Source organism: Triticum aestivum, chromosome 1A, assembly GCF_018294505.1.
Source record: "Triticum aestivum cultivar Chinese Spring chromosome 1A, IWGSC CS RefSeq v2.1, whole genome shotgun sequence".
NCBI lineage: Eukaryota > Viridiplantae > Streptophyta > Magnoliopsida > Poales > Poaceae > Triticum > Triticum aestivum.
The window spans coordinates 540436181-540449168 of NC_057794.1; the positions used below are offsets into that span (position 1 = coordinate 540436181).

Below are 12988 nucleotides of genomic sequence, written 5' to 3' on the forward strand. Positions count from 1 at the left end.
GATGTGATTTCCAGTAATATTTTCAGTCAGCTCTGAACGTTATTAGTTTGTTACTTATGTACTGATATTATTGTCATGTTTTCTGTTGTCCACATGAAGGTTGTTCTTCTCACTCAACAGATCTGCAGCTATCAGTAATATAATGAGTAGTTGTTTTGTTTCCAGGCCATGGTTCTTCCATCCCACCCTTATCTTCTCAAGGAAACACATCAGTATTCTTCATATGGTGGTGGATACCAGAGTGGTAGTACAACAAAAAAGATTGATATCCCAAATGGAAGGTATGCTACTTGGGAGTTTACTCGTTTGTTTTTTGCATTCTTGCAGTTTATACAAGGTTGCATGAAGTGCAGTTTTTTTTGCTCGGTTAACTGATAATGTTCGTAACTTCTTTTAGGTTGGTGTTATCATTGGAAATTCTGGAGAAACTATAAAGCATATCCAACTTCAGTCAGGGGCAAAGATCCAAGTAACAAGGGACATGGATGTTCAATCCAGGTCACAGACAAGATTGGCTGATCTTTCGGGCACTCCTAACCAGATAAGCAGAGCTGAGCAATTGATAAGTGATGTTCTTGCAGAGGTACTGTGATATCCTTTTTATGGTCAGGACTTCACATTGAGTTGTGCATCCAATTATTCAACCATGCTTGTCATGTGACCTTCTGCAGGTTGATGCTAACTCATTTGGCACTATCTCTAATTGGAAGTACAATGCACCTCAACCTAGTGTTGAGCAATTCCAGATGCAAATTGCTAACAAGGTAAACTGTCTGCTTTCTAGAACTGGGTTTGTTTGTCAGACTTTGAAAATCATACCACGCCCCAATATAGCAATGAGGGTTTCTTGTAAGCTTCCCAGCTGATATTATTTCACCGACTTTAGTTTCTTTGGTGGTAAAAAACCTTGTCTATTAATTCCATTCTTAACTATTTTTGCTCAACTAGAAATAGAACTCATACTCCTTTCATCTTCGTAATTATCCGTTTTATTATTCTCCCTTTTCTCCATAGTAATGCTTAGCCATGCTAGTCGCATAAATCATAGGACTTGGGAAGAATCTCTGTTACTCATAAATGTTTAACAAAAACCCAAGGGTGTCACTAATGCCCATGGGATGATTATGAAAATAAGGTTCTACAAATGGAGATGAAGTGGAGATTTAGTTAGGTTGTGATCTTGACGAGATAGTCAGAGATGTTTGGTGGATTATGAAAATTTATGTCTAGTAAATGAGCATGGTGGTTATTATATTGGTGGATAACTGGATCTTTAATAAACTTGAAGCAATTTGAATTTAGTTAGGCGATTATTATCTTGAACCAATTTCATGGTGGATTACGAGATTTTGATGCATTTATTTAGTTCATTGTGATCTTGAGGAGATAGTCAAAGATGTTTGGTGGATTAATTAATCTTGGACAATTTGGATTTAGTTAGGTGATTGTGATATTGAACTGTATTTCGTGATGAATTATGAAATTTTTGGTGAATTTAGTTACGTGATTTAATCTTGAGAAGATAGTCAAAAGTGTTCGGTGGATTATGAGATTTTAGGTATGGTAGATGAGCATGATGATTATTATATTGGTGGATAAATAGATCCTTAACTTTGTTTGGAACATTTTGGATTTAGTTAGGTGACAATGATCTTGACGAGATAGTCAATGATGTTTGGTGAATTATGTTAATTTAGGTCTAGTAAGTGAGCATGGTGGTCATTATATTGGTGGATAAATGGATCTTTAGTAAACATGGAGCAATTTGGATTTAGTTAGGCGATTATGATCTTGAACAAATTTCATGGGGGATTATGTGATTTTCAATGGATTTAGTTAGTAGACTGTGATCTTGGGGAGATGTCAAAGATGTTCGGTGGATTAATTAATATTAAGCAATTTGGATTTAGTTAGGTGATTGTCATATTGAACCATTTTTTTGATGATTTATGAGATTTTAGTTGGTTTTAGTTAGGTGATTGTGTCTTCATAAGATAGTCAAAGATGTTCAGTAGATTATGATAGTTTAGGTCTAGTAGATGAGGATGGTGATTATTATATTGATGGACAACAACAACAACAACAACAACAATAAAGACTTTAGTCCTAAACAAGTTGGGTAGGCTAGAGGTGAAACCCATAAGATCGCGCAACCAACTCATGGTTCTGGCACATGGATAGCAAGCTTCCACGCACCCATGTCCATCGCTAGTTCTCTAGTGATACTCCAGTCCTTTAGATCTCTCTTTCTGGACTCCCCCCATGTCAATTTCGGTCTACCCCGACCTTTGTTGACATTATCAGCACGCTTTAGCCGTCCGCTATGCACCGGCGCTTCCGGAGGCCTGCGGTGATTATGCGCAATCCATCTCAGACGATGTTGGACAAACTTCTCTTGAATCGGTGCTACCCCAACTCTATCTCGTACATCATCATTCCATACTTGGTGAATAAACAAATATTTAATTCAGTATTAGTATGGAGCAATTTGGAGTTAGTTAGGTGATTATGATCTTTTGATCACATTTTAAGGTGAATTATTAGGTTTTGGTTGGATTTAGGTAAGGTGATTGGGATCTTGATGAAATAGTAAAAGATGTTTGGTAGATTATGTGAATTTAGGTCTAGTGTGAGTTTAGGTCTGGTAAGTGAGCACGTTGGTCATTATAAATAAATTCCTTATAAACTTGGAAATTTTGGATTTAGTTAGGCGATTTTGATCTTGAACCAAATTTTATGGTGGATTATGAGATTTTTGATAGATTAGTTAGTTGATTGTGATCTTGAGGAGATACTCAAAGATATTCGGTGTATTAATTGATCCTAAACAATTTGGATTTAGTTAGGTGATTGTGACATTGAACCAAATTTCTCTTTGATTTATGAGATTTTGGTTGGATTAAGTTAGGTGGTTGTGTCTTGAGAAGATAATCAAAGATTTTTGGTGGATCATGAGATTTTAAATCTAATAGATGAGCATGGCATTATTATATTGGTGCATAAATAGATATCAAATTTAGTTTGGAACAATTTGGATTTAGTTCTGTGATTGTGTTCTTTTAACCTAATTTTACGATGGATTATAAGGTTTTGGTTGGATTTAGTTAGGTGATTGTGATTTTGACGAGCTAGTAAAAGATGTTCGATGGATTATGTGAATTTAGGTCTAATAGGTGAGCATGTTGATTATTATATTGGTGGATAGAGATGAGGACCACACAAGTGACTCAAGGCGATGATGCACTACCGAAAATTACTGGTAAACAAGGCAACAGAGACGGAAAGACTGGGGTAGTGGCAGCAGATGGACTTGATTCAGCATCCCACGTGCCTCTGCGCTCTCCGTTCCCGACTGATCCAGCTTGGTGTCCTTGTCCTGTTTGCGTATTTTGTGTCACGCACTTGATTAAGCATTCAATGTTCTCCTACTATGCGCCCTTGCCCTTGACGATAGGTAGCGCCGTGTTCTCGGGCGCGTCCCGTGGGTAAAATCCAGGTATGCGCTGATTGTCCGAGCTCTTGCTCGCCATTGGTGCTGCTTGAGCGTGTGGTTATGGTGTCGCCCAGCAAGGGAACATGGGATGTGGGATCAAGACAACACACATAGCAACCCGCCACCAGGCAACGGATGCCCATGCGGACTTACAAGGAGCGGAGGTGGACACAAAGGTGGATGTTGAGCTCCATAGCAGTCTCAACAATGTGCTCATCAGTAAGAGCAGCACGAGCAAGAAGATCTTGGATATACTTCCCTTAGGAAATAAAGAAGCCATTAGAGGTAGAAAAAACCTCAATCTCAAGGAAGTAGCGACTTCTTTAGTAAACAGAGCAATTTGGATTTAGGCGATTGTGATCTTGAACAAATTTCATGATGGCTTAAGAGATTTTTCAATGGATTTAGTTGATTCTGATCTTGAGGAGATAGTCAAAGATGTTTGGTGGATTAATTAATCTTCAACAATTTGGTTTTAGTTAGGTGATTGTGATATTGAACCAAATTTTTGTGTGATTTATGAGATTTTAGTTGGATTTAGTTAGGTGATTATGTCTTGAGATGATCATCAAAGATGTTTCGTGGATTATGAGATTTTAGCTCTAGTAGATGAGTATGGTGATTATTATATTGGTGGATAAACAGATATTTAATTTAGTTTGGAACAATTTGGATTTAGTTAGGTGATTGTAATCTTTTAACCTAATTTTACGGTGGATTATTAGGTTTTGATTGGATTTAGTTAGGTGATTGTGATTTTGACGAGCTAGTAAAAGATGTTCGATGGATTATGTGAATTTAGATCTAGTAGGTGGGCATGTTGATTATATTGGTGGATCGATGAATTTTTAATAAATTTAGAAGAATTTGGAGGCGATTGTGATCTCGAACCAAATCTTATGGTGGATTATGAGATTTTTGGCGGATTTGTTACTTGATTGTGATCTTAAGAAGATAGTCAAAGATGTTTGGTGGATTAATCAATCTTGAACAATTTGGATTTAGTTAGGTGGTTGTGATACTGAACCGAATTTCAGGCTGGATGAGATTTTAGGTGGATTTAGTTAGGTGATTCTGTCTTGAGAATAGTCAAAGATGTTTGATGGATTATGAGATTTTAGGGGTAGTAGATGAGAATGGTAATTATCATATTGGTGGATAAATAGATCTTTAATTAGTTCGGAACAATTTTGATTTAGTTAGGCAATTGTTATTTTTCAACCAAATTTATGGTGGATTTTGAGGTTTTGTTGGATTTAGTTAGGTGATTGTGTTCTTGGGGATGTCAAAGATGTTCGGTGGATTAATTAATCTTAAACAATTTGGATTATTTAGGTGATTGCGATATTGAACCAAATTTCTTGGTGATTTATGATATTTTAGTTGGATTTAGTTAGGTGATTGTGTCTTCAGAAGATAGTCAAGGATGTTCGGTGCATTATGAGATTTTAGGTCTAGTAGATGAGAATGGTGATTACTATATTGGTGGATAAACGAATATTTAATTTAGTTTGGAATAATTTAAATTTAGTTAGGTGGTTTTGATCTTTTGACCAAATTTTATGGTGGATTATGAGGTTTTTGTTGGATTTAGTTAGGTGTTGGGATCTTGAGGTGCTAGTAAAAAATATTTGATAGATTATGTGAATTTAGGTCAGGTAGGTGAGCATGTTGGTTATTATATTGATGGATAAATAAATTTTTAATAAATTTGGAAAAAAATGGATTTAATTAGGTGATTGTGATCTTGAACCAAATTTTATGGTGGATTAGTTAGCTGATTGTGATCTTGAGGAGACAGCCAAAGATGTTCCATGTATTTCTTAATTTTGAACAATTTGGATTTATTTAGGTGATTGTGATATGGAACCAAATTTCTTCATGATGTATGAGATTTTGGTTGGATTTAGTTAGGTAGTTGTGTCTCGAACCTAATTTTACGGTGGATTATAAAGTTTTTGGTTGGATTTTGTTAGGTAGTGGTTTTGACGAGCTAGTAAAAGATGTTCGGTGGTTTATGTGAACTTAGGTGTAGTAGATAAATGGATCTTTAGTAAACATGGAGCAATTTGGATTTAGTTAGGTGATTGTGGTCTTGAACAAATTTCATGGTGGATTATGATATTTTTAATGGATTTGGTTGATTGTGATCTTGAGGAGATAGTCAAAGATGTTTAATGGATTAATTAATCTTGAACAATTTGGATTTAGTTAGGTGATTGTGATATTGAACCAAATTTCTCTGTGATTTGTAAGATTTTAGTTGAATTTAGTTAGGTGATTGTGTCTTCAGAAGATACTCAAGGATGTTCGATGGATTATGAGATTTTAGGTCTAGTAGATGAGCATGGTGATTATTATATTGGTGGATAAACATATATTTAATTTAGTTTGGAACAATTTGGATTTAGTTAGGTGATTGTGATCTTTTGATCAAATTTTACGGTGGATTATGAGGTTTTGGTTGGATTTAGTTAGGTTTTTGGCATCTTGACATGCTAGTAAAAGATGTTCGGTAGATAATGTAAATTTAGGCCTGGTAGGTGAGTATGTTGGTTATTATATTGATGGATAAATAATTTTTCAATAAACTAGGGAAAAATTTGGATTTAGTTACGCGATTGTGATCTTGAACCAAATTTTATGGTGGATTATGAGCTTTAGTTCGGCTGCGCTCTGACTCTTCGTCGAGGAGCATGTGCAGTGCGATGGTGTGGTGGCTCGTGCGGCATGCGGTGGCCTCAGAAGGTGGGCGCCAACACTTGCAGCTTGTGCACAATGGCAACTCCACGCATCTCCTGCGCCAGGAGCAAGGATGCTGAGGCGGTTCAGGTTTGCCTCCACCCCCCCCTCTATTATCTCAGTTTCTTTCTCTCCAAACCATAGTCTCTGTCTCTCTCCCTCACTACAACCAGTGTCTCCGGCCATCAGATGGGTTGGAGCACAAGGCAGCGCTCACGTCGCCATGGGGTTGAGCTGCACGGGAGGGGGATAAGGTCGGGTAGGAGGCAAGGTATGTGCTGTCCATGTTTTTCTCTTTGCATTTCCGCCCTACTGTCCATCTGTTAATTGTGGGAGTGGATTTATGCCATCATGGTAAGACATGTATGTTGACATTTGAGTTAATTGTTTGGAAACAGATAATTATATATGTATTCCCAATATTTTTTATGTTTGAACCCACCAATTTTGTAAAAGGAGTAGAGAGAAGGATACATGTGTAATTTGCTTGATGTTGCAGCAGATGGATTCTTGATGTTTTTCAATATAAGCATAGATGGATAGGTACAGATTCGAGGAAAGACCAATAATGTAATTATTTAATAAGTTCTATACTTTAAAACACTGTCATGTTTGCTTTCACTAAAATTGCTTCTTGCATTGTTTCCGTGTTAAATGTGTATTTGTATGCGAGCCTTGCACACTAAAGTATGTTTATTTGACATATATACACAGTACTTCTGTTTATACATTGCATTCAGGGTTCAGTTTGTACTTGTGATAAATTAGATACTACCATTTAGTAAATGTTGTGGTCCATAGCATCGATGCATAGCTTATGGTTTCCTCTGTCTTGATTTTTTTCCCTTTACATCATTTCAATGCTCTGCATTAGTGTCAATGACCCAACAGTTCTCTGCTTTTTTTTTTCGAAACGGCAGTTCTCTGCTTTTTAATGTTTCATATATTTTCATGTTACATAATCTTTTTGTGCTCTCTTGATTTAAAGTAGCAGGTACCTGTTAAACTTGGAGATGATTTTCTTGGTGTAGTTATAAATTATCTGACATTCCTTCAGGCAAAATGTTTTTCTCTGAAGCCTGGGCATATTGGTTGTCTGGTTGGCTCTTTACTAGCAGGAAGATAACTACTACGTGTTGCTCAGTTATTAGCAGATTTGAGTGTATGACTGATCTTATGTTCACCCAAACTTAAAGGTTTCTAAACACTAGGCTCTTGGGACTTATTTCTAAGGGTTAGGTTCTTTTGGATTCATGTACTCTGATGCTACAGCCTAGGTAAAGCTCCTTCACAATAGTGTTTAAAGCTTAAATTGACGACTCCACTAGAGTTCAAGCATTCGGCTCTCTGCTCTGTGTATTACCAAGTGTTCTATGTACTGCTTCATAGTCCCAATGTGACTTATTCGTTTTCTTTGCTGCCGGTGATATTTAATATTCAGTCAGATCTTGGAGGAAATGTAAAATATACCAGTACTCCCATCTTGACCTATTCCATCCAATTTTTTGTTTTGGTAAATTATATATATGCAAAGCACAAAATATTCATATTCCCCCTGTTTTGGGTTATAGTGCAGTAGCTGAAAATTTATGTACAGTCAAATGTAATTGACTGACTGTAGAGTTCATATATCTGTATGAAAATAAGATAATACAAATGCAGAATTTTTGAATGCATTAATCTTTCTTCAGTGTGTGACCCATAGTTAATGCACATTTTTACATTAGAAAGAAAATGAATAACCATTCTCAAATGCTGACACCTCTTAGAACTCTCTTTTCATAAGAGCATGTGCAACTTTTTACTTCGTAAGCATGTAGTACCGTGCCAAAGATTTGGGATGTCGCATATGCATACATTATATTGCAGGACGTTGAGAATATAGGGCACTGTGTTTCTTTGTTCCCTAATTTCCCTCCTATTATTTCTTCAGTTTCCTCAATAGGCTTTCAACAACTACTAATTATTTCAGTTTATTCTGGACATGTACTTTGATGCAACATAGTTTTCATGTTATCATAATCTTCAATAGACAGAAATTTGTGCAGAATGCAAAAAATAAATATACCAATCTTTTACCTCTATACATGGATAATATTAGTGTACCATGGCTGCATAGTTGGACATCTACCTATGATTTGGATTTCTAATGGAGTTAATCTCGATAAGGCATATTTCCCATTTCTCAGCTTACTTTCCCATATCTTGCGCTGACCACTCCCGGGACACTAGATCCGTGTCCTCGCCGTTGTCACCACATGGCATTGGTGTCGCCGACCCCTCACCGGCGATGGTACAATAAGATCACCAGAATTTGATCCTCTTTCTTTCCTAATTTATTTAATCACATAGGCCAAGGACCATGGTTGATCTAAGAGCTGTCTCAACTTGCTTGTTGATCTGTTCTGGAGCATGGTTCATCTATCTATGATTCCCCAACCTAACACAACACTGGCCCACACCTTGAATTTGAAGTGAACTTCAGTCTCATTTGCTGCTGGTTGTGCTGAACAGTTTGGTTAGGGTGGACGTGCTTTTGTTCTATTTGTGCTTGTGACAAACTTGAGTTCCTTTGTCCGAGTTGAGTGCACTCAAAATCAACTGGCGGGAGAATTTGTAATGCTCAGTTGACGGTTTTGGAGGCTCATGGTTTTGTGGCATGAATTGCTGCATATAATATCTTTTATATCGTTTTCTGGTAGAAAGGATGTTATTGTCCTGAGATGTACTCTTCTGGTTTCATGTGTTTCTGTGGTTTCTTAGCCCCAATAGGCAGTGTGATAGGCACCACCTTGTTGGTGATGTTTCTCAATTTTTCTTTGAATGCCCTGCGGCAAGCTGTGGTGGTCTGAACTTTCTAAATTAGTTGAGATTAAGATGGGCATATTGCTAAACGCTGGCTCAGCAGTGACAAGAATAGTACTGTTGTTATTCTGCTTCTACAAGATTATTGCTATATATGCAGAGGGGCTGGCAGAGTAGCAGTTCCAGTTCCGTGTAATACTGAATCTGTCAATTGGGTTGTAACGCTTATCGTTCTGTGACTTCTGTCCCATCACCTGGGACGAGGAAATATGTCTGTTTTGTGGGTCAAACAGTGTAGCATGGAGAAACTTTTTCTTTCTCCAATCATTATTAGTTACTCCCTCCGTTCCTAAATACTTGTCTTTCTAGACATTTCAAATGACTACTACATACGGATGTATGTAGACATATTTTAGAGTGTAGATTCACTCATTTTGCTTCGTATGTAGTCACTTGTTGAAATGCCTAGAAAGACAAGTATTTAGGAACGGAGGGAGTAGTTACTAAGCTCCCAGGAATCGAAGCCTGGGAGAGCTCGACTGTTTTTCCCCAGTGAATCACCTTTGTGAGGGCAAAAAATAATCGCAGCCAACATAGCTATTTGCCGCTGTTGTGTATTGCCAGATTGGCCCGCTGGTAAAATACATGGGCGTGTGTCCATTGCCCGTAGCTATCCTTTCGTTTTCCCCTTTGCATTTTTTCGCCCATCCCATTGACTCCACTGGCCGCTCCTCTATCTAAAAGAAAGAGTAACCCTGTTTCCATCAAAAAAGAAGAAAAAAAATAACCGTGTGCCTCCGGCTGCCTTTCCCTTAAACAGTGGCAACACTAGGGCCCTGTTCGGAGACCCGCCACTCCACAACTCCACTCCCGGAGCTGGAGTCAAAAGGCACGGAGTTGGGAAAGAGATGCTCCAGCTCCTCATATTTTTAGGAGTTGGAGTAACTCCAAACAGGGCCTAGATCTATAGTAGAGTTGAGCTCCATGATTTAAAGCGTTGTACTGTTTTGAGGACAGTGGGTCGCAGACACTATGGGGGGGGGGGGGGGGGGAGGACACTAGGAAAAAATATCTTTTAAAAATATCTTCTCCAGATTCATTAATATTTATTAAAATTATTGATATTTTTAAAGTTCATGATCAATTTTAAAGTTTGTGATCATTTTAAAATTTAAAAATGTGTTTTATTCGCAAACATCTTTTCAAATCCATAAATGTATTTTAGATTCATGATTTTTTTCTAAATTTAATGAGTTTTAAAATCATAATATTTTTAAAAATCCTTTAACATCTCTCAATTAAATTAATTTTTTAAAAATAAATAAGGAGCCACTTCTTCTGAGGAAGCAGCGGGGTGAGCAGAAAAAAAGCTAACTGAGGGACACGAGTTAGGAGCTAACTGAGAGAGCAGGAGGTTCGTGGGCCAGCCTATGTGACCGTTATAAGAACAATTCACTGTTTGAGTGTGGAATAGGAGCTCGCAAAAGGCTCAAACAAACACTACGGGCTGACACCGAGGCCGAACGTGTAAGACACCGAAACCACACACCAACGAACTCTACTCTCCTCTAGGAACAAAAACTGTCTCCAATAATAACCAAACAAAATATATGAATGAAAGAAACAACATCAGAACATAACTAAAACACAAGCTGACACAGATAAAGTTCATATAAAACAACGGATCATAATAATCTACTAGATATAAGAGGTAATCCCACGAATGAAGAATGGCATGGCGAAGCGCGCGTCAACCTCTAGTTCGTATTGAAACCTATGAACGAAAGTTAAATGGAACAAGCGAGTATTTATTTTATTCTGACTACAGTAGAAGAATCATTTTATCACACTGCCTCTTCGTGCTCTACCATAAACATGCCAAATGAGGCGATCTTAAATGGGCCACACAAAAAATAGGCCCACAACAGATGTCACCCAATCGAAAGAAAACTCTATACGGCACAAACCCAAGCGACGAGAGCGACTAAATGGACCCCGTTGCGCGTTTCACTGATCCCGGTTCTGGGAACATTAACCGGTCTAGCTCTGGTTTTTCTTTTTCATTTTTCCTGCTGTTTCTTTTATTGTTTTCTTGGGTTTTTCATAACTTTCTTATTTTTTACTTTACGTTTTTCCTTTTTCTACTTTTCTATTATTTGTTTCTTTTTTATTTTTAGTTTATTTTTCAATTTTCAGAAATTGATTTTTTTTTAAATTGTTCAAATCTCCAAAACATCTTTAGAGTTTGAAATTCGGTTCCCTTCTATTCAAATAAAGTTCTGCAATTCCAAATTTATTGTGTTCCCCCTCCGTTACTTCTTTTCCGGTATATGCCGAGGCCGCTGTTGATCCGGTGATCCACTGCTTCACCGTTGAGGATCAGTATATGTCTGCAGAGCTTCCAGGCAAGCAACCCCCCCCCTTGAGCATTCCGATATCGCCCATTTCTTTCCCTCTCTTACTTGCATTAGAACTGCTACTGCTTTATGTATGATCCTACTCTGATGCATAGCCTGTTTTTGTTACCTGCTTTCATACCTTACCTGCTTATCCTAAACTGCTTAGTATAGGTTGGTTAGAGATCCACCAGTGACCCCCACCTTGTCCCAGTTGCCTCGCTTCATGTTCGATGACTCGATCAACATGATCGACGTCCAGGCCCCGACACCGCACATCACCCCCCCTAGTTGTACGACTCTGCAGAGTTACCATCGAGTGCCGAGGGTGGAACCTCTTACATCACTCCTGATGAGATCTCCGTAGTGTAGCTATACGGTCGAGGTCATCGAGGGTGATTTCCTCCTTAACCACTTCCGTTACGGCTCTGTCGTGCAACCCATCAAACGTAAACCTCGAGGGTGGATCCTCCTACGTTCACCTTGATGACAACATCGAGTGGAATTCACTGGGGGTGATTCCTCGGGTTTTCCCCTTGGTGTTAGACACACAGTTACTATGGTTACTATGACTTTGCACTGTGCCATGTTACTAAAGATGGGTCGGCCCTGAGGGGTACCTGCGCGAGCTTAGTAGCGAGTGATGTGGAGTCGGGTTGACCTGGAAGGTGCTCGCGAGATACTTACGAGGCGTGGCCGGGCATTCTTAGCCCTTGCCGCAAGTACTCGAGACGGGGCGACGGGATCACATCGATCGTGAGTCTCTGCTCGTTACCGCGTGCTCTTAATCCACTACGATTTGGATATTTGATCCGAGGGGCCTCTGGCCTGATAGCACTAACCATCACGTGGGCATAGTATGGGCGTTCTGCGTCGTATACATCAGCTGAAGCTTAATAGACGTCAGCGACTGAGCGGCGCGCGCCGGGTTGGACTGCATAAGCACCTGCCTTTTTGAAGGAGGTAGCTAGGTCTGCTCACCGGCCGCCCACGCAACGTGCAGGAGTTCCTGGGGCGATGGCCCATGACCCCTGGGGGCATAGGTTTAGTCCGGCGTGCTGGCCTCTCTATTAAGCCTAGGACGGGTTGCGGCGTATTGTTTGGCCGAGGCCGGGCATGACCCAGGAAAGTGTGTTCGGCCAGAGTTAATCGAGCGTGGTGGGTAAGTTGGTGCACCCTTGCAGGGAAGAAAACATCTATCGATAGCCTGTTCTACGGTAACGGACACTTGGAGTTGTATCCCAATCGATACAACTAGAATTGGATACTTGTGATGAGAACTGGATGGTGATGACACTTGGATAGTATGGCTCTGGGATTGCTTTCTCGCTGGGAGTCGAGAAAGGATCTCTGGCCGAGGTTGATAACACTACTACTTTACATTATGGTGATCTGTACTCTTCTATATGCTGCAAGATGCTTGAAGATGCTTGAAGACGCTAGTCTTCGATAGGCTAGGCTTTCCCCTTCTCTTCTGGCATTCTGCAGTTTACTCCACAGATACAGCCCATTTCCTTTGATACAGATGCATACTTAGTTTAGATCTGATGTA

The 12988-nt window shown here is 39.1% G+C and overlaps 1 protein-coding gene across 1 annotated transcript; it reads left to right on the top strand.

Annotated features, from left to right (window-relative positions):
- Positions 1-272: 272 nt before the first annotated feature.
- On the top strand, positions 273-7693 carry LOC123064681 (poly(rC)-binding protein 1; the record flags this gene model as incomplete). The annotated part of the gene is made up of 5 exons (XM_044488106.1): positions 273-281; positions 398-583; positions 672-764; positions 6198-6325; positions 6425-7693. Coding segments are annotated over 5 exons (480 nt in total), but the record flags the coding sequence as incomplete, so codon positions are not given.
- Positions 7694-12988: the final 5295 nt, after the last annotated feature.